This window comes from Vidua macroura, chromosome 3, assembly GCF_024509145.1.
Source record: "Vidua macroura isolate BioBank_ID:100142 chromosome 3, ASM2450914v1, whole genome shotgun sequence".
Classification (NCBI taxonomy): Eukaryota; Metazoa; Chordata; class Aves; order Passeriformes; family Viduidae; genus Vidua; species Vidua macroura.
The window spans coordinates 84,605,061-84,625,766 of NC_071573.1; the positions used below are offsets into that span (position 1 = coordinate 84,605,061).

A 20,706-nucleotide genomic window follows, 5' to 3' on the forward strand; every position below is an offset into this window, starting at 1 on the left:
AACTTCATCCATCTATCCCTCTTTAACCAGGCTGATCATACAAGGTGCATAATAAAACAGGAAAACTGACAAGTCATGGCCTTCAACAGCATCACAGTACTGCTATCAGAACACGGTAACTGAGACTGAAGGCCCAAGCCTTGTTGTGAATTGTCACTCATTTATGGACACTTCTTACTAAGGCTGTCTCCAGACTTCACAGCTAATTCTCTATATTGTACTCTGAACAGACTTGAATTCTGAACACAGAGCTGTAGATATGTGATAGACATTTTTAAATTTGACAAAAATCTATCTGTACAACTGTTTAAGATATTTGTGCAGTACCTTGGTGTTCTGCTCTCTGGTTCAGCATATTCAGTGCTTCCTTCGCTCTTGGACTTTTTGCCCAGGACAATGCATATGTCACAAGTGCCAATGTGTAATTATCTGAAATGCCCTCTGCTAATTTATCTTCTAGAAAGTTTGTAGCAGTCTTGATGGCATAAGCATGCTGGAAATGAAGATAATATTAAAGAATGTACAGTGAATAAAATATATCTTTGAATAGAAAAATGTGAAAGAAAAATTTGTACTGAACCAGAGAAATTACTATCCCCAAATCACAGCCAAGAAACAATGAAAATCTCTTTCAGAGTCATGAATCTCAAAGGCAAGCCTTTTGATCTGGCATTGCCTTAATGAAAATGAATAATTTCAATTAAATCAACTGGAATGCCTAATATCTTTAAGACGAGTTCTGCCCAAGAAATTTCTTTCCAAGTTCTTGGACTCAAGTCATGACAGTATTCTTGCTATCAGAAACTGCCTTTAGATTTTGCAAATATAAAACTGAAGGGCTTAACACAACTTTGCATTGCTTTAAATAGGTAAGGGATATGCAACAAAATGAGTTTAGATTTTGTGTTCAAATATTCCTCTATTTCTATTAACTACCAAGTGTTTGCCAGGTACTATGAAAATTTATGAAGCATTCTTATAACGATGAATCATATTTATCAATTCCAATACCTGTTTATCTGGGAACCCTAGGAGGGATGACATGATGTAAGCTGTGAGACTAATTGGATTGTTGGTGCCTCCTTGAAGATCACTGTGTAGCACTTTCCCAGGCTCCTGGAACTCTCCATTTAATTTCTGATGACGGACAATCCACTTAGCTGTATCCATGAGTACATCTTTGTCAATATCTATGAAAGGACGAGCTTGAAGGAAACATCTCAATACAAAAGCTGATAACCTTGGGGAAAAGGTTGATCAAGTAAGTCAAAATTAGCCATGCATTACATCTTCTTCTGTTTCAGATGATAGCAGAATACTATAAAGCATAAGGTGCTCTACACACCCCTACCAAGCAGAGCAAAATGCACATCTCACCCAGATAAGCAAGCAGAATAAACTTAATCCACCAAAAAATTAAGATATGTCCTTTTTCCTGAGGATCACCCCTTCTGCAGCTATGTTTCAAAAATAAATACAGGGTATAGACTCTGAGTCTGCCAGTGTATCTTTATTCAAATGTTGCTCTCCTGCCTTCTGCTGCTAGACAGAAGTTATAATTTACAAGGTAAGGCAGTTACGGGTGTGATGTTAATTACCAGCACTATCCCTGTAATGATATCCTTGAAACAACCTTTGTTGTTTCATTATTAAGCCCACATTATCCCTCGACTCCCCTCTTTCCAAATGTGCATTCATGTAATTTGTCACTGCACTGTTTAAGTACTAGAGTTGCCAGTATAGGTAAACAATCTTCACCTTGCAATCCATCAACACTGAGTCAAAGGCAAATCCTGCTGATGTCAGTGAAAGATGCCCACTGAGTGCAGAAGAAAGTCTCATTCAGTGGCACAGTAACAGGGACAGAAGCAGGTACTGAAACTCGTCAGTATGTCTAAACTGAACAAGGGCTAGCAGAACAAAGTGCTGGAACCTCTCTCCTTTATCTCTCTGGCTTCCATGACTATGCTCTGTATGCTTCCTGGAGTGAACCTCAGCACTCAAAAGGCTTTTTCAGCTGTGTTTACAGTCTCAATTAAAGGAAGTGTGACAGATGCAAGTAGAACAAATTTCTACCACCAGTAACTCTGCTCACTCCCTACAAAATGCCTCAGTCAGTCTTCAGCTTCCAGTATGGAGATAACTGATAATCTGATTGAAGCAGTGATGATCACACAGCCCTAAATTGTTTCAGTCAAGTGCAAGAATAACTAATTTAATTGTTATTCTTCATTCCTTTGAGGAAAACAACAGAAAAAACTAAACTATTCAGACTAAACTATTTCCCTGGTTAAAATAATTCAACATTCCTTTTTTTTTTTTTTCCCAAAATTAAAAAGCCTTGTCCTAATAATGCCTTTGACAATATGTTATCCAGCAAGAAACAGTTGGCCTAAACACCTAATGAAAACCAGGCAGAAGGCTAATACAGCTGGAAACTTTTACCAGCTTCACAAAAACTTTTCAGATGCAGGGAAAATATCTAAAAAACTAAAATTCCACAATGATTCTGGCAGAACTACTCACCATGTGCTCCCAGAGGGATCTTCATTTCCAAAGGCACTAAAAGAGCCATCATCCCTCTGGAAAAGTAGCTCTCTTTGGTAGCCTGAAGTGGAAAAGTAGAGACAGTAGAGACAGGTATTGAATACTTTCCTCTCATGTGGGTTCCTGCATGAACTGGAACTAAAACTGCTGGTATGAACCAAGGCACTTTCTAAGGCTGAGAAGGGCAGAACTTAACTTACAATAAGCTTGTATTTCTTAAGAAACCTCCCACACATGCAGGAACACACAAAACCACATAGAAAATGGTGAGGAGGTGGGCAGTAGTAACACAAAGGATCCATCTACAAAAAGAGAACCAGAAGCTCCTGTGGCTGCTCATCAGCCACCCAAACATTGCAGAGATGTGCTCCCACACACCTGGGGGCTCCAGAAGCAGAGCAGTGAGAGCAGAACAGAGAAGTTCTGTTCTATAGTTCATTGCTTCATCATTTTGGGGATCTTGTGTACCTACAGAAGTGCTCTATTGTTACAGCAGAAGGAAGGACAAGCAAAAATTAAGTGTTTTCCAACTGGAAGGACAAGGCTACAAATGCTGCTGGAAAACCAGGCCTCCCCTTCAGGTGGCTTTTGCCAAATCAGCAGGCTTGCTATCAGAAAAAGCAAGTTGGAAGAGGTTGTTCTGAAATGAGTGAAAAATTTCAAAAGACCTGAAGATCCTGAAATCCTGAGAATTATTTAAAATGTTATCCTAAGATTTTTTCAATATCCTGAGCAAGTGCAGCTATCTCCTGACTGCAGGACATCCATAATAAAAGGGCCTCAAAGGGTCACTGGCTGCTCACAACCACCAGCAGCATTCTCACTTGTAGATTACTTCTGTACAGAACCAGTGTTCATTCATGTTAGAAATGAAGAGCTACCTATGATTTACTACTCACTGTAGTTTCTGATATCTAAGGCCTTTCTTCCCTTGCATTTTGCCTGCCATTTGTGAATCTAGAATAGTAACAGCATCTATTTATAGAATTTCATAACACATCTTGTCTTTCCCTCCACTTTGTCTTTTCCCATGGTTCAACTATTTTAGCTATTGTAATTAAGAAAGTATGCTCATTAATCAAAGACCTGACAGATACAGACAAAATACAGGATCAGACAGGCAGAAAGAAAACTCTCAGGCAACCATCAGTAAGTCCTACACAAGTGAATGAATTTACACAAATATGTCCCATGAGGTCCATCCAGTTGCAACTGTAACTACAACCCTGAAAAATGTTCCTTGTTTTCACTGATAAAGGATTAATCACCCACTTCCATACCATCCTGACTGTAGATACAGTGAGTGAACCATACCCCTAATTACTGAGAAACAAATAGCCTGGTCCCTCAATCTAAGTGCCAGTACAAGATGAATTCCTGGTCATGGTCTGTCTGTAATAGAAGAGAATGAGAAACAAAGCTGTGAATCTGCTACAGTGTATCTGGGTACCTTCCCATGTAACCCCCAGTAGCAATAAATCTAGCTTTTGGATCTTCTTTAGAAGAATTTGCAATCAAAATTTTTTCTTTAATACAGGAGGTTTATCATGTATTTAGCATGACAGTGGCTAATTATGTCACTAAAACTGATGAATCTTTCAGATACAGACATACCTGTCATCTCAGTTAATGATACTAAGTAAAAGCACTCTTAAATGGAAGGAAAAAGGAGGAATGAGTGGCATTCTCCCCAAGAAAAGAAAAAGTCACTATCAAAGTTTAAGCCTCCAAATAATGTTCTATGAGGAGCACAAATACATGTATATACACAAACAGACTGCTTCCTCTTCAAAAGTATCTGACTGCAAGGCCTGAAAATACAGTCTTCTGCTTCTTTGCAGAACTGGCAACATACAGCAATGAGTATTATAATCATCATCCTGCTGGTAGTGTAAAAGCACTAGACTACAACTTTCAGCCTAGAGAAAGACCGCTGAGCAACCCTTACACAGGCACAAATTCATCTCAGAATGTACAGATCAGAAAGAGGAGCAGAACCAGCAGGAGAGAGAGATCACTCAGCTATTTCCTACATTCTGCTTGCTTTCGTCTCGGTGCCAGCCCTGCTGCAGTCACGCAAAAGTCTCCAGGCACGAGCGTATCTGACAGGGGAACGGCTGCAGGAATGCTGGCACGGGAGACCTGGAGGCTCCCGCGAGCCGCCGCGCTCAGTCCAACAGACGCTCAGTCACGCGTGAAAAACGATACTCCAAACGTCAACACGTGGAAGGAAAAGGAGGATCCTGTTATGAAGATGTCCACTGCTATTCTCAGAGGGCTGGCTGGAACCCAAGAGATGTAGCAGGCTCGCTGAAAAGAGCTCACAAGGCTGGAAGAGGAATGTATCAGGATGGAAAGGACTTCAGAAAGATGTGGAAGATCTAAAGGATCCCACCTTTTACACAGTTTGGAAATTCTGCTCAAAGTCTTTACCTCTTTGGGTCTAACAACAAAGCTTTCAGACCAACCAGGGTTTTTTTCTTCATTTCAGAAAATGTGATTTAAAGATGGGATTTGTCATTAACACAATTAAGAAATGTGCTTAAAAGGCAACTTTTCTTTGGCTTTGCCTTTGTTCTAAGTAAATAAAACAGCTAAAAGAAAGATCATATAGCAGTTTCTGCTAGCTACATGATCCCTTCTTCTCACAAGTATTTATTCATAAATTAATTATATTTACTTCAGAATCTGGGCTTACTTTTTTAAATACTTGGTGCATTATGACATGTGAAATAGTCTGTTTTCAATTAAACCTCGTAATAATCCTTTCAAAAGCTGAGCCTATGAAAATTGCATCTTAAGCTAAAGTTAATTTCAACTTGAAGATTACACTTGAAAAAATAATCAGTGCAACAACAGAAACAATTATTACAATAAAGCAGAAAAACCCCCGAATATTTGTAGATTGTGACTCTTTTCTATGTTAAAGTTGCAAATATTTCAGCATACCTAATGTTTTGCACCTACAGTGTTACATACCTCAATTCAGAGCCTCAGAACAAAGTTAAGAACACAATACAATCTGTATATAAGTGGCATTTAAACCTGTAACTTTCATTTGTTTTGAAATAACTTAAATAAATCCACTACTGGAAAACTTCAGAAAACTATGGTACCAAAGTTCAGTCTTAAAAGAGTGACAGATTGCTTACAAACTTCAGAATAGCTGTTTACATAACACATCTTTTCCTCCCCACTGTACTTTTCAACTACACCATGTAGCAGGAAGGGTTTAAAAAAAAAAATAATTTAACTGCTTTGACAGAAAATTGGAATCTCGATGAAAGGAATATTTATTTTGAGCTGTGCCTTTTCCAAGGGAAATGTCAACAACTTTAAAAAAATCAAACAAAAAAGAGAGAGTAAACAAGAATTGAAAATGTCATCACGATGCCTTGGTAGGGGTGCAGCTCACATGGGGCTGGTGTCACTGCTCTCTGAGAAGCAGGCTCAGCATGAGACTGACTCAGGGCAAGTGTGGGACACCACAGTCAGACAGTGTCTGATCCAAGAGCCAGAGTGCAACTGTGGTCTCCAGACTCTCTGATGTTCTGGAGTATCTCCTGATTCAAATGTACAACAATTTCCACCTAAAATTGTCCTGCTTTAGAGTTCACTTCTGACCAAGCCTAAAATTTGTGTGGGCAAAAAAGCCAGCCAGGAGATCAAATGCCACTCCTTGAGCTCTACAAGGACACGTCAGGTCAGGATGTGTTACTGAAGATGTGGGATGAATATGGTTCACTCTGCTCACTGACTCATTTTATACTGCTGTGCCTCAGGCAGAGGTCAGAAATGTTCGCTCACATGTGGTTTTATCAAATGAGAAGTAATAACCATCTAGGAAATCCGTGTGAATTATCTTCTAAAATGCACTTCTCAGATGAAAAAAAGCAATTACACAAAACCAACGATTTTCTTCTGAGAAAACTTGCCCTTGTAAACAAAATAATTTGCTGTCTAGTTCTATCAGCCCAGACTAAAGAGGAAGAAAAAGAAAAAAACAGGTTTCTCTTCCAGTTCTCATGACACAAACTGAGCAATATTTCAACACCAGATGAAGAGTCACAGGAAGAGCTTTTAAAAATCTAACATCTTTCTTTTATGCATACAGACCTTTTCTCATAAATGATACTGCTTTTGATCTAATATCCTCTCTCAGCTGCCTGGTTTTAGTCAAATATTGCAAAATATAAACATTTGGAGCAAAATTGATCATATTCTGTTCACCACAGCCATAAGGCATCTTAATCAATGATGATAAACCGTTGATAGAAGGCCCAAGCAAATCACCTGAAAGATAAAATTAAATAAAAATAAACTAAAGCTTACTGCAAATAAATGCATACCTCATATATAAAGGGTGGTATAATCTAAATTGGGAGAAAATATATTAGGAATGTTTCTACTAAACACCCCTAAGCAGGCAGAAAAGATACTTCATCTACTGATCCACTTTATGCTAATTTCAAAGAATTGCCACTAAAAAAAAAAAAAAAACAAGAAACCCCAAACCAAAACAAACAAAACTGAACATAACCTAAAATCTATTTAATCTAAACCTAAATCTATTTAATCCAGGAAAATGGTTCAATAGTGGTATGTATTTGAAACTTCATTTATTTCTTCTCTCACATACAGTTATCAAAGCCTAGGTGTCACAGTAAACAACAGTTAGTCAGGTTATAGGTATCATTCTGCAGACACTGGAATTAGAACAGGATACTAGCAAACTTTGCAGGACCTTCCTGACCAAAATCCAACCCTCTAACTCTGAAAATACCTTACAAACACCATACTGTCATAAATTAAACAAATTAAAGGAATAAAACACTCCATCCATAAGGTTTAGCTTAATGCATGATGGTAAATTACTGTGACTTAATGATTCAACCTACTTACATTGCAGTTAAAGAAAAATTAATGCCTTAATTAATTCCCTAATGATAGAAACAGAGTAAGTTAATTCTTACCTACAGCAGTGACCTGCACTCTCTCACTGTCCCTTACAACATCGGAAGGAAAAGTGAATTCCAAAGTTTTTGACACTGCTTGTCGTTTATTCCCAGTCAAATCCAAAAGGACTGTCTGAGAATATGTCTGTTCCAATCCTTCAGCCTGTAAAGACAAAGACAGGGATTCTGAGTGTCCTTCTCTAGTTGATCCTGCCCTGAGCAGGAAGGTCATGCTACTCCCTTCCAACCTCAGCCATTCTTTGGTTCTATAATATTAAGCTTTTATTGCAGGATGAGATACACAAAAGTCTACCACCTTCCAATGAAATGAAGCCTAACATGAATCAGACTTAGACATCCAAAGCTAGGCAAGTCTTATCAGTGTCTGGTTCACCAGAAAGTCTGGAGGCTAAAATTCCACCTGTAGCAAAATACAGAAATGTTAATCTAAAATAGGCCTGAATGAAAGCCAGAGGTATGGCAAAACCGACTGCACTTATCCAAAACAGTCACCAGGTCAGCTCTGCACAGGTTGTTAAATTAGCTGCAGCACCAGGGGTTCAGTGATACACAAACAGCTTTCACCTTGCTTTCAAGAAGGATTGGACAAACTACCTGTAGTAGAACAGATCTACTTGTTCATTCCTGGAAGGGGATCTGAAGAATTTTAAAGGACTTCTAAAAAATTATTTTATAAGAAGTGTTTTCTACTTAAAGCCACCTGACCCCAAACCAACCATAGAGCAAGAGGCAGACAAGTACACTGGTTTGCCTTTTGCTGCACTATGTAGCCTGGTTTTGGGAACAATTTACTTCAGGAACAAGCCAAGCTGCAGACTGTTTACCTTGACTAAAACTTTCTGGATAACAGCATCAGAAGCAGCAGATGATATTGCTGTCACTTTGATGGGAATTTCTCCCAGCTGTTTTGGCTTGATTGGGAATTGAACAGTTTTCCCATCTTCACTCGGTACAGATATAGATTGTTGATTTGTTGTAGCATTTATTTCATTGGATGTTAGAATCATTTCAAAAGCATCATTCATATCCAGGATCACAGTAACCTGTAAATACAGTAACATTTGCAATACAAAGTGTTCATTTTGAAAAGGTGTTTTCATAAGCTGCCACCTGTTTTGTGTATAGAGAAACAGGTCTGCCCACTAAAGAAAATACACCAGTTCTCATAAAGATATGGTCTCCACCAGTGATGAAAACCTTGCAATATCTAGAAACATTTGAAGATAAAGAGATTGTTATATTACCTCAGCTTCTTCTTTCAAATAATTAAAGATGTTCACTTCCAGAATGAACTGCTCTCCTCGGATGACGGAGTATGGAAGGTTCAGGAAAATGAAAAAAGGCTGAAAAACTTCTAGCTGCAAAACAAAATCAGCCATGAACCCTTACAACCAGAGTCTAGAAAGACTCTAAGAAGTCAATAGTAAGGTCTCATCAAGCTGAATGGGATCAAGATGTTTATGAACATCTGTACAATAAGAATGGCTAAGACATGCTATCCTTTATTATCAAAATGTCAACTAAAAAGTATTTTAATTCAGCTTGTATTTAAAAACATATTCCAAATGTTCTGAGTTTCAGAAACAAAAATCCCTCCGCTTTTTTTTTTCTAGGTAGCAAATATTCCAATGCTTTCTCTAAAAAAAAAGTTGTTTGCTAAAGCTCTCAGCATCATAAACTTTAGATATTAAACATTAGAGAAGTTGTGATGGAGACTTTTAGCTAGTTCATAGTAAAGGTTTTCCCTATGTACCCATTTTCTTTGTCTTTTTTGTTTTACTTTTCTTTAAAACTGATTTTTTACACTCAGGAATATGCCAGTATATTACAAAAATAAAACTGAGTAAAATTACTGACACTCTGTGTAGGAGAAGTCAAAATAAAACCAGGATGCAAAGCAGTACATGACATCAAGCACGCAGATGTCATTTATTTCCCCCATTACATTTTTCATGTCTTTCTTTTGCTTGCCTCTCTGTATGGTACTGATTAACATGTTTCAGCCATATGGAACTCTAAGCTCAACCTAAATGTCCCAACCATAGTGAAGTACTGAACAGTGCATGGGGGTGATTACAGCTAAATTATTATCTCAACATCTGTTCTACTTGGAGCCTTCTCACATTTGAGGATGAGAGGCCAAGTGTGTATTTCCTTACAGTTTTAATCAAAAAACTATTCCTCTTTCTGTCCCATCTCTGCTAAGCCAAGTGAAAGAAACAAGAATCAAGATTCCAGTCTCAAAGGAGCCTTAGCCACAAAATCCAGACTGGGCTCCAAATTCTATAGTGGAGTTCAGATCAGGATGTTCAAAGCACAAGCTCTGTGTCTTGGTATAGCAGCCAACTGTGAAATCTGGACCTAGATCTCAGTTTGGATCTCAAAAATTGCCCCTCCCCAAGAATTTGAGGGCATGAGAACTTAAAGGGGTAAGTTGGCTGTCTTCAGGCTATGCTTACACCAGTCTAGGAACCAAGATGCAAACCTACAGCCCACCACTACAGTCTCAACCTTTCTAAACTTAGGTATAGAAGTGGAGTTGTGTCTGATAGGAACATAGTTTCTCTAGGATCTTTACATGATGAATGGATGGATTATTCTGCATATGTAAAATACTAGCTAAATGAGACTTCAAGAATTAATTCCTATTTTAAACTGGCTAAACCACTCTCTAAGTAGTGGTTTCCTTGAATACAGAGTGATCCTACGACAACTGCACTTGTACACTGGGAGCCTCAGGTTAGAGATTTAACCTGACGGCTGCTGAATACAGCTTAAATTGCTAAACTCCTCAAACACCTGGAAGCAAGAAAAGAGCCTCAAGACACAGGAATTTGGGAGCAACAAGACTGTCAGTTATCCCATATTAGCTCTCAGTGTCCACTCTGCTCCTCAAGCTAAGTCATCCAAAACTTAGCACCTATCACAGAAAGGTTGTGTTGGGAGGGACCTCTGGGTGACATCTAGTCCAAGTCCCCTGCAAGTTTACCCAGAGCAGGTTGTACCTGTGTTTACTCTAGGACTGCTTTTGACAGATAAATTTAGCCTTAAATCAACCCTCCTGTTCTCCCTCCTAGGGTAAGCATTAGCCATAATTGTTAGCAGGGCAGCAGACAAATGCCTCTCACATCCCAGCCACCCCTCCCCTGCCAGTGTGTGCAAACCTCACTGCATGAATTACCAACCCATGGACTGCTCTCTGGGCAGAGCCAAGAAAGCATGGAACACTGTTCCCAAATAGTCATTCTGCCTTTCTACACACAGAGATTCTGAAATGGGCACATCCTGGAAGTACTTTAACCAAAAACACTCCAACAGAAATAGGCATCCAAATATCTGTGTGGAGTCTTAGATACTCATATGATCAGGAAGGGAAGGCAGATACAGTGGCACATATGTCTTCAGTGATGTTTTCTCTACAGTTTGAACACACACAACCTCTCAATCTCTCCATTAGTACAAGGAGATGCTGCTGTTAGAACTAAATCAGAGAGTCCAGCAAGAAGCTGCAGTGTCACCAGCCCTAAAGGAGAACTCTCTAGTTCTGGAGATGGTACCTCCACCGGAGCAGTCGTCACTCCGAGCCCGCCGCTTTCAGAGATCACAAAAGCACTGGCTACCCAGGATGTGATGGTGTCAGGTACAAGGGCATCCACTGTGGTTTCTGTGTCAGATCTGATGGCAGAAGGGGAGAGCAGACTTTCAAAACTATCCATCTACAGATATCATTAAGTGGACACATATGTTTAAAATGCATGAAAAATTTAAGTCCAAATTCCAGGAAAGAAAACTGCTCATTATCCATTTTTCTTTTTCTAACCATTTAGAAATATTGTGATGGGATCCAAATTATTTTTAAAATTTAAATTATTTTAAATTACACGAATTGAAGGTAATTACACTGGATCACATTACATGTAATCCACTTTTACAGGTCCTTTAAAACCATCCCAGGTGATGGCTGCTTCCTGAACTTTTCAGCTGTAAAAGAATACAAGATTTGTGCTTCACGACACAGGTCAGATTTCACCGTCACTTGACAGTTTGATCTATTCACTGAATTAGGTGTAGACAGCAATAATTTCCCTTTCTGGGCTAATCACCATCTTTTTCTGTACTGTAGAGAAAAAGTCTAGGTCTCCCTATCTGTTCTCTCCCCATTTGTAAGAGCTTATTTCCTTTGTCTCCACGACTTTTATAGGCTCTGTGCATTTGCTCAACTCATCTTTTTTTCCATCTCCAATCTCACTTGTGGCCTCTAGGTGGTAGCAGAATATAAATCTACATTTTTATGCAGTGTTCTTCAGCACGGGGACAGAATGCTACTGAAACCTACACAAAAAAAAAAAAAAAAAAAAAAAAAAAAAAAAAAAAAAAAAAGGCAAGTGCAAATTGTTTTCCTTTTGCTTCTAACTTATACCTCATTTTAGTGTCGATCCAAAGCCAAGTCTCTGGAAAATGTGTCCTCACATAGAGATTGCTGAAATCAGGAGGTCTGTTTTTAGATACCGGCATATCATCACCAAAACCATCCTCTATAGGTATCACTCCACCATCTACAAAATAGAAAATACTGTCCTACTCCAAATATCTATATTTAGAAAGCTCAAATAAATACGGTCAAATTAATATACTGTTTGGAGTCTAATCTATAGCTTTGTTACATATGATAAGCCTACTCTGGGACACTAGGAAATTTTTATTTTAAGAATAAAAAAAGTTTCACACACAAATTTCTACATGGCCTCTCTGGAGTGTGGATGAAACTGGTGTAATCTGGCTACACATGACAAACCACTGCAATATATATCAACTGGAGCTGCAAACAAAAATTCCACTCATCCTCAGGCTTTTAGGGGTAATGTCACTGCAGTGAAAAAGGAAAATTTCTGAAATGGTGATGGTATGAATTTTGTATGTCTTGAACCTTTGAAATGGTAACGATTTTCAAGGGTGGATGCACAGTAAGAAGACATAATAGGGGCCCTATCCCATGGACTTCCTTCCCCACTCAGTAAATTAGATTTGGCTTCATTTGTTGTACTACTTACAAAGAAAATGTTCCTTATCCTCCTCAAGAACTGCATCAGTTGATACCCAAAGGCTGCATTTCTGGATAAAATTTATACAGTATATCTCAATACAGGACATTCAGGACATCAACAGAGCTTATCTATTTTCTTTTTATCTTCTTTCTTTTTAGGTAAATAAAGTCATGAAGCAAGCATAAAACCAAAGCAAATAATATACAGAAACCTAAAAACCTGAGATTATATGAATCTGATTATTGCCTGAATGAAAACTTTTCATAGTGAAGACTATATCAAGCATAAAGCAATCTGTATTTATGGAGGTATAAATATATTCCTTGGTATTCAGAGTATTACATATTGACAAAATTCACAATGTGAAATACATATTAGCTGTGAAAACATTACATTGTCTATAGTTGCAAAAGTTAGAAAGTTCACTTTTTTTCTAGCAAGTGATGTTCCTATCACTAAGCAGTAAAAAAACCAGCAGCCTAGAATTATGAAAAAAAACCTCAGTACCTGAAATACACCAAAAGAACCTCTGACCAGGGGGAAATACTGCACTGTGCTGTATAAATTGAGATCATGGAGGACCTAAGGAAAGAGAAAAACAAAATCATCCACAGACTGAATGCCAACTCACAGTTCTAAGAACTTTCACTGTTGCTAATTCATACCACGAGCTGTAGGTTGCTTAGCTTTCATGCCAAAGAGAAAATAATCTGTGACAGGATGAAGGGGGTTAGGCTGTAGTGGTTTTATGATTAATGGAAGAGTGACCAAGACTGTATACAAGCCTGGAATAGAGCCTAAAGCCAACTGATATTTTATGGCACTTAGGCAATGTCCTTTGAGCACTTTAGGAATGATATATATTGTAAGTTCTTTCAAACTGTAAATGCAGTAGAGCTTCTGCAAGCAAAGGTAATTTAAACATATGAATAATTTATTCTGCACTCCCAAGAAAAAAAAAAATCTTTATTTTATATTATTAATTTTGAATAGCACAAAGAACAAATCATTAGGGTTTTTTTTCTGACACTGGCTTTTCTGAAAGAAGAAACTGACAAGTCTTAACAATTTATCAAATGAAGAACAATGAAGTATTGATTGGAATTGGAAATGCTGTGCCTCTTACCTTTTAAGCCTTACAGTCTCTGCCACTCATGTGACTTGCAAAAGTAAAAAAAAAATTGCATAATTACAGGCTAAAAATCCTGCTCAAAGAACATTACTTGTTCAGCATATAATCTGCAACATTTCCACAAACATACATCTTTCAAACACACAATAATGACAACCTCCTTTTCCTATATACTTACAGATTCTTCTGTTATGTCACTACTTTCTCCCAGAAGCTTTGCACTTTTATCAATAACTGAAAGTCCAATCACTGATCCTGGCTCTGTTGTACTGATTTTCAGAGAGACTTTCTCAGATGGCTTGGCCTTATCTTTGCTCCAAGAGATTTTAATCTAGAAAAAAGTGAAAGACAGCACTGATTTAAATTCTACAGTGATATTTACAGCTGTTAACAACTCCCAGGAAGCAGGTTTTTTAGATCATTTGGCTATAATTAAGACTTTGGATTTGCTTTTCCTAGAACCTTTGGGACACTGGGGACCTCTGAGAGTCTTTTTCCTAGGACCTTTGGTAACTTGGATAACTCATGAGGCACATGGAGACATTTTTCATGCAGCAGGACAAACAGGCTCCCTACTGATTTCTGGTTGTAAGTATTAAAGTCTCCAGAGGAGAGAAAAAATTTGAACCCATCCAGCCTTTGGATGGTCTAATCCATAAAAAGTTATAGTGAGGCTTTTATTTGCACAAAGGACCAAATCTCATCCTGGTAAGCAAGCTGGAAAAAATCAATTCATTGATGCAATAGGCATTTCCCCACTCTTCTTCAAAGTTTTTTGAGCTAAAGTATGGAAAGTCACATGAAACACAAACACTGGTCACAATGTGACCACTGCCTAGCTAGAGCAAGGTCTTTATAAACTTTCACAATTCTACCCTTAGAGCACTTATGATACCTTGTCACTGTATTGGCCAGAGTAACCTTTGGCTCAGTAATTGACCAAACCACCAAAAACACAAGGAGATGCTGTACATCTGTTTATGTGGAAAACACAGCATTTTCAAATATGCCAAACCTGGACCCTAATTGCACTGGTATTATCAAAAGTCTTTCTAAAGATTTGCACAAACTTCAGATTATATCCTCAATGAAAATTTTTTACATTTACAATCCTATGATCTAAAATATTTTTTTTTTAAGCTACCAGACAACACCCAGACAAAACCATGGTGTCAGACTCAAGTTCAATACAATTACCTTGTCATCCAAAGCAGGCCGGATGGGGACAGTGAGAGCATCATTTACAACCACTCCAAGCTCATCTACATAGAATACAAGTATAGATATCAAAGGAGCCCAGGAATTTTCTGCTGTTAAAGTGAATGTTTTTGTAGCCTTTGTGCCAAAACCCACAATTTGTTCCTTAGATAATACCTGAAAGAGAAAAAAAATCAAACACTCAGACTGTTAGGATCCTCAAGTGATCAGCATATGGTATGTCATCAGCAATTGATTCTACAAGTAGCTGCTAGAGAAGAGATACATAGCTGTGATTCATTTTTTTTTTCCTAACTAGTAGATGTAATATTTAAATGGTAGCCGATGTAATATTTAAATAATAGAATTTTTTTTCTGTGTTTTAATTCCTATATCACTATGGACAAGTAAAGAACAACAAGTGCACACATATGGTATGAGAACATAAATATGCAACAGTAATAGGGTTGGCTCATGGGGGTTATCTGTAACAGCATTTGATTTTGGATCAGGCATATAGTTTTAAAAGCAAACCTCCAAAACAGGCTTACTTAGATCACTTTGGTTTACCTCATGGAGAGTCTGAACTGGGGTCTAGTAATGTGCCCCAGTTAAAAGCAGGCATTCATTTTAACAGATCAGATTAGAGCTAGTCTGGATTTCAGGTCCACAGTATCAATTTTTTCATTCTAAATTTGTTCCTACTGGACTGTACACTTACTAATGAAGAGAAAGAGTTGAAGGGCCTTTGGTTGCATGGACCTGATCGATTTTAAAACTTCTACAGAATGTTTCTATTTTAGAAAGTATATATGAATGCCCAAATTTTACATGTTTTTCCTAATTCAGTTTACTGTTACAGTCTGTGAAAGAAAAAGAATCCTAGCTACCACGGTCACTAAGAGGCAGACTGTGAAAAAGACAGGCATGTCTTAAAGACAGGATGGGGAACTTATAATAGTATATATAATAAATCTTTCTGATCCTTCAAGACACAGTAGAGCAGCTGAGCAATTAAGCCACTACCCAAGACATTTATTTTAAATGTTTCCTCTAAATCTCCCTTGTTAACAGTGCCCCTCTGTCCACTCAATCATGTTTCCCCAGCAGGCAGCTCTTCTCACCCTGTACCCTCAGGCTCAGCCTGACAGTCCTGAATCTGCAGACAGGCTCCACCAGGCCCCTGCTTCCATCTGCATCTGCTGACAAAGCCACAGTTTGGGCTTCTCCTGGGATGTCTTTGTCCCTTCTCCCATTGCAGATGCTCTGCACAGTCAGAAACAGTATTGCTCTTACAGTTGTGCCTTGTCTCACATCTGCTGTCAGTGATAACCCAACACCCAGATCAGAGAAGCACTTTTTTCCAGAAGCACTTCCTTACAGTGCCAGGGACACTCCTCCTAGGTAGAAGAAGAGAGTTCTCCTTCAAAAAGGACCCTCCTCATGGAAGGGAAGTTTTTGGGCTTTCTCTTCCACAAAGCACAATTTAAAAATGTCAAATCTCAAATGTTTAATCACATTCCACTCACTGGAGCATTTCTCAAGCTGGTAAAAGTCACCTTGGATTGTCCCCATATGTAAAGCCTGTAACTTACCAGGTAGTGATACTCTCTCACTGGCTTGTTGCTTGCAATGCTCAGTTCAAAAGGCTTCCCAGCCTAGGAAAAGCACACATTCATATGGATGGGTATGGAAAAACCGTAAATAACTAGGCTTTAATCGACACAAGTTTTGGCTCAGACTATACCTTTATATCCTGGCTCTTTGTTTTAACCTGGAGATAAGTCTGACTGGGGGAGCTGAACACATCATAGACACCTATGTCAGTCTTACTGCTGAGGAACTCTGCCTGCAAGACAGTGCAAAAAAAACCTCTTAACAAAACAGCAAAATGCTTACAAGAGCATGGCAGCCTTAGCAAAAGTCCTCTTTATGCTTTGGGTATCTGGGGTTCTTTCTTTTGATATCATGGTGCAATTATTAAATCCCATTTGACAGGATCTCTCACTTTCTTTCCAGCTGTAACATGAAGTACCAAAAATAACAATAGGTGACCTGTCAGCTGTTGCAGATAGCAGGACAGCATATCACTGATCCCAGCCCAGGCAATTTAGTGTGTCAACACTCCAAAGCAACCTGTTACAAAGCAGTACCTGAACTCTCAGAGTTTTGGTATCAGCCAGGATTGGAAACTCAACATCAATTACTCCATTTTCTGGAACTGTGTAGTTCAGGATATGGACTGTCATATTTCTCTCCTCTGTTGCCTCATTGTCCAGGTGAGAAAGTGAAGAGTGATGGAAAAGCAGGTCTGACTCTTGTGCAGTAATTGTTACAAGATTCTGCCTCTCTTCAGCTGTCAGCTGGTTGCTATCAGAACGTGACACCTTTAGCTAAACAAAAAGAAAGCAAACACTTATCAAACCCATTAAACAGGGGAAAGCTAAAATGCACAACACGTAGCGTGTAACAATGTATTTGCACTCACATCACATAAAAAAATAATGCATTCTCAGATTTCTCACACATCAATAGCTTTATTTCTGTTCCTCAGTAAGCACTGCAAGTAGGCAAGTCAGACAAGAACAAAATTATTCATAACTCCAGGGAATAAAAAAAGAGTAAAAGCAACGTAGATGGAACTGAAAGGACACATGTTACATTTCAGCTCTCCCAATTACTCTTCTAGTTGAAAATGTTTGTGTCTCAAGTAAATTTACATATCCTACCTACAGTCTGAATACTTAATTTTATCACTTGCATTTCACCATCACAAGAAAGGGCAACCTAACACTTACATAATATGGGAAAATGAGTCAGATGAGCAGACATGGTGCTGAGCTGGATGTTTTTATGAACTCATCAAATGAGTTGAAGACTAAAACCAGGCCCAAAATTGACAGTGTGCAACTTCTGCACTCCATCATATATCAATCAGCACTACAACTTAGAACCTTGATGCCCACATTCAAGCAGATTTTCATCCAGTAAAATCATTCTTATTCTGCATTATACACTACAAAAAAAAATCAACTTTTATATTTAAAAGCACTGAACGAACGTTTCCTTTTTCAGCCCATAGATGTCACTGCATTACCACTCCTCCTCAGCCACTATTTCCCTGTTCTCTCTTTGAAGAGTATAGCTCTTCATGTAAGATCTCCACTTTGTAGTAACAGCAGCAGCTGTTCACTCACACTTCTTTGGCAGCACAACTGACACCTTCCTGTCTGCCAGCTGCAAGAATTGCCAGATGCTTCAGCTATCTCTCACTCAGTTAATCTTTGGAAGAGGACTAAAAAACAGGTGGATTCAAACTGGGAAGCAAAGAAAATGAAAAGCACAAAAACCAAAAGCCCAAATGATCAGGCTAGCATAAAGCTACATCTTGAGCCAATCCACTCTGGAAGAGTATATTCAGCCTAAATCACTGCTATTTAGGCCACATTTCTATATAGTAAAGGCTCAAGAATTGTAAAATTGACTCCTCATTTCAAGCAAAATGCAGTGATACAATATGCAACCTCTGCAAAATGTAGAAATACTGAATACAGATGAGGGACAGAATGAAGAACATAAAATATTTCTATGAGTGGACTGCAGCTGGCATGAATAAGACAGGACAATAGGGAAAAACAACACTTTCACTTGAAAGCAATGTGGTTTGATGAGTTTTAACTGAGTTATGTAAAAGCTGTTTAAATATACAAATTCACTATATAAAGTATATATTTGTATATATATATATATAGAGAGAGAGAGAGAGAAAGAGAGTTAGATATACAAATACCATAAAGAGGTTTGAAACTTAATAACTGATGTGTTGTTTCAAAGCACAGTCACAAAAAACAGCTAGGGAAGATTTCTCTTCCATAAGAGAAATGACAAACTATACACAAATATATCCTGCCAAGACTACAGCATTCCCTGCCACTTTACCCTTTTCTAGAGCAAATGCCTCCAAGTTTAGTATTTGCTGATATGTATTGTGAAAAAAAGAGAGAATCTGAAAACAAATCTGTAAAGTACACTTAAAAATCCAAGGCAAACTTTGCTATCTAAGCATAGAGGAGAAGTCACATTTTTTATCCACAGATGATAATCAAACAAAATAACTTACAGTAGCTATGAAGTTCAGAGAAGGCTTTATAACTCTAGTGTAGTCCAGAAATTCAATAAAATAGTCACTTTGCTTTGGAAATATGATGGTACTTGAATTTTGGGAGATTCCTGTTGAATAATTGTATGTGTTTAGACAAGATGCATTTAACACATATATTACTCTAGCAGCAATACAGTTTACTGCCTATGACTTTGAAATAGTTCTATCATATTTTTCACCATTTCCATTCCTATCATTCTTCATCCTTCTAGCTGAGCAACTGTAACAAGGTGGTAGATGTACTGGTACTGCTTGCCACAATGCAATATAAGACAGACCACACAGGGCTCCACTCACACACCCTATGTCAGAATGACACAAGGAAGAAACTTACTAAATCCCAAATCAGCCAGCTTCACCTTGCCAGGGTTTCTACAGAAAGTCTGTAATGAAACCTAGTTTCTGGGACAGGCAGAAAATTTGTACACATGATTTTTTTTCTAATGTGCAAGGTGCAGTGGAACATGAACTCACAAAAAACCCTCAGTTTGCAAATCAGTCCATCTGGAAGAGGCTAGACTATGTACAACCTAGGACCAGGGAATTCTTTCTACTAATGTGGCTTACAAATACATAATGTCAGGTAAGTTTATGATTAAAGTTAAGTTTGCAACATTCAGGCTAATGGTAGCAATTCTTTATGCCTGCTCTTCTCATTTATCAGTCACTGACTTCAAGCTCCTATCAAAATCTGTTTCACAGTTATTTAATAAATCATTTAGCAGAGAAGTCTATTCTGCTGAGTTAACAGCTGGTTCCACTATTAAATTTCTAGGCAAGCGACATTCAGATAATACATTTGAACATGGATGGTGTGTGCTGACATCAGTGCATGATACTTTTGCAGAGCTCCAACCTCTTCCACAGAGCAGTAAGGCACTCTGAATTTCTGCCAGAAGAGCTCCCACATACCTGTGAGTGACTCCGTCACCACTGCGATCATTTCTATCGGCTCTATGTAATCGCTGTCACCTTGGTGCCACAACTGCTCAGCATTCAAGTGTTGCAACATCAGCTTGTTACAGGTTACATTCACAGATCCATTTATCTGCCATGTAGGAAAAAATAACTGTTGAGCCAGAAAAGCCAAGGACACCTTCCTGTCTAGTGTAACTTATTTCTGGTTAAGTCCTCCAGCTCTCTCCAAATACAAGTTCTGGAGTGTGAACATCAGAAAATTATGAATGCTGACCCTTTGTTTTTTGCTATCAGCAGCCATTTTTACTAAATCCAGTAGAAGTTCAGTGTTTTTTTTAGAGGAAACAATGCTTTAGGGAAAAAGTTACTTTTTTTTTTTTTCCTAATTTCTAGAATTATCCACTTCTCCATGGCTAGCACAGTGGTACCTAAGCTTTACAGGAAAATACAACAAACAAGTTCCTGCCTGAGGAGAGGGGTATACCCTATTCAGTATCTGAGCTCAGAGTTTCTGTAGACCAAGTGCTGCTGAAGGTACTGAAGTCAGACAGTGGCTGAAGTCAGCAAACAGAAAATTAGAGTCACTTCATGCAGGAAAAATTTCACCTTTTTTAACAATCTACATCTCAAAAGTAAAATGTCTGATTTTGCAAAGAGACTGCAACGAATCCATCACCTCTTTTAAGCCTTCAGATTGAAATTGTGTGTCTTTTTAAATTTCATGCTTCA

At 38.2% G+C, this 20,706-nt stretch overlaps 1 protein-coding gene across 2 annotated transcripts in view; it reads right to left on the bottom strand.

Annotated features, from left to right (window-relative positions):
• CD109 (CD109 molecule) overlaps positions 1–20,706 on the bottom strand; it is a 69,234-nt gene that overhangs the window by 21,144 nt on the left and 27,384 nt on the right. For both annotated transcript variants that reach the window (XM_053973921.1, XM_053973922.1), the window contains exons 9-26: positions 19,972–20,107; positions 19,018–19,127; positions 17,051–17,290; positions 16,645–16,746; positions 16,493–16,555; positions 14,898–15,074; positions 13,879–14,031; positions 13,076–13,150; positions 12,575–12,635; positions 11,944–12,079; positions 11,081–11,198; positions 8,768–8,881; positions 8,348–8,566; positions 7,521–7,665; positions 6,664–6,840; positions 2,527–2,608; positions 1,012–1,240; positions 328–493 (exon numbers count right to left, since the gene is read on the bottom strand). In XM_053973921.1, coding sequence (XP_053829896.1) covers positions 328–493; positions 1,012–1,240; positions 2,527–2,608; positions 6,664–6,840; positions 7,521–7,665; positions 8,348–8,566; positions 8,768–8,881; positions 11,081–11,198; positions 11,944–12,079; positions 12,575–12,635; positions 13,076–13,150; positions 13,879–14,031; positions 14,898–15,074; positions 16,493–16,555; positions 16,645–16,746; positions 17,051–17,290; positions 19,018–19,127; positions 19,972–20,107 — 2,503 coding nt within the window. The remainder of the gene's footprint in view (positions 1–327; positions 494–1,011; positions 1,241–2,526; positions 2,609–6,663; positions 6,841–7,520; positions 7,666–8,347; positions 8,567–8,767; positions 8,882–11,080; positions 11,199–11,943; positions 12,080–12,574; positions 12,636–13,075; positions 13,151–13,878; positions 14,032–14,897; positions 15,075–16,492; positions 16,556–16,644; positions 16,747–17,050; positions 17,291–19,017; positions 19,128–19,971; positions 20,108–20,706) is intronic.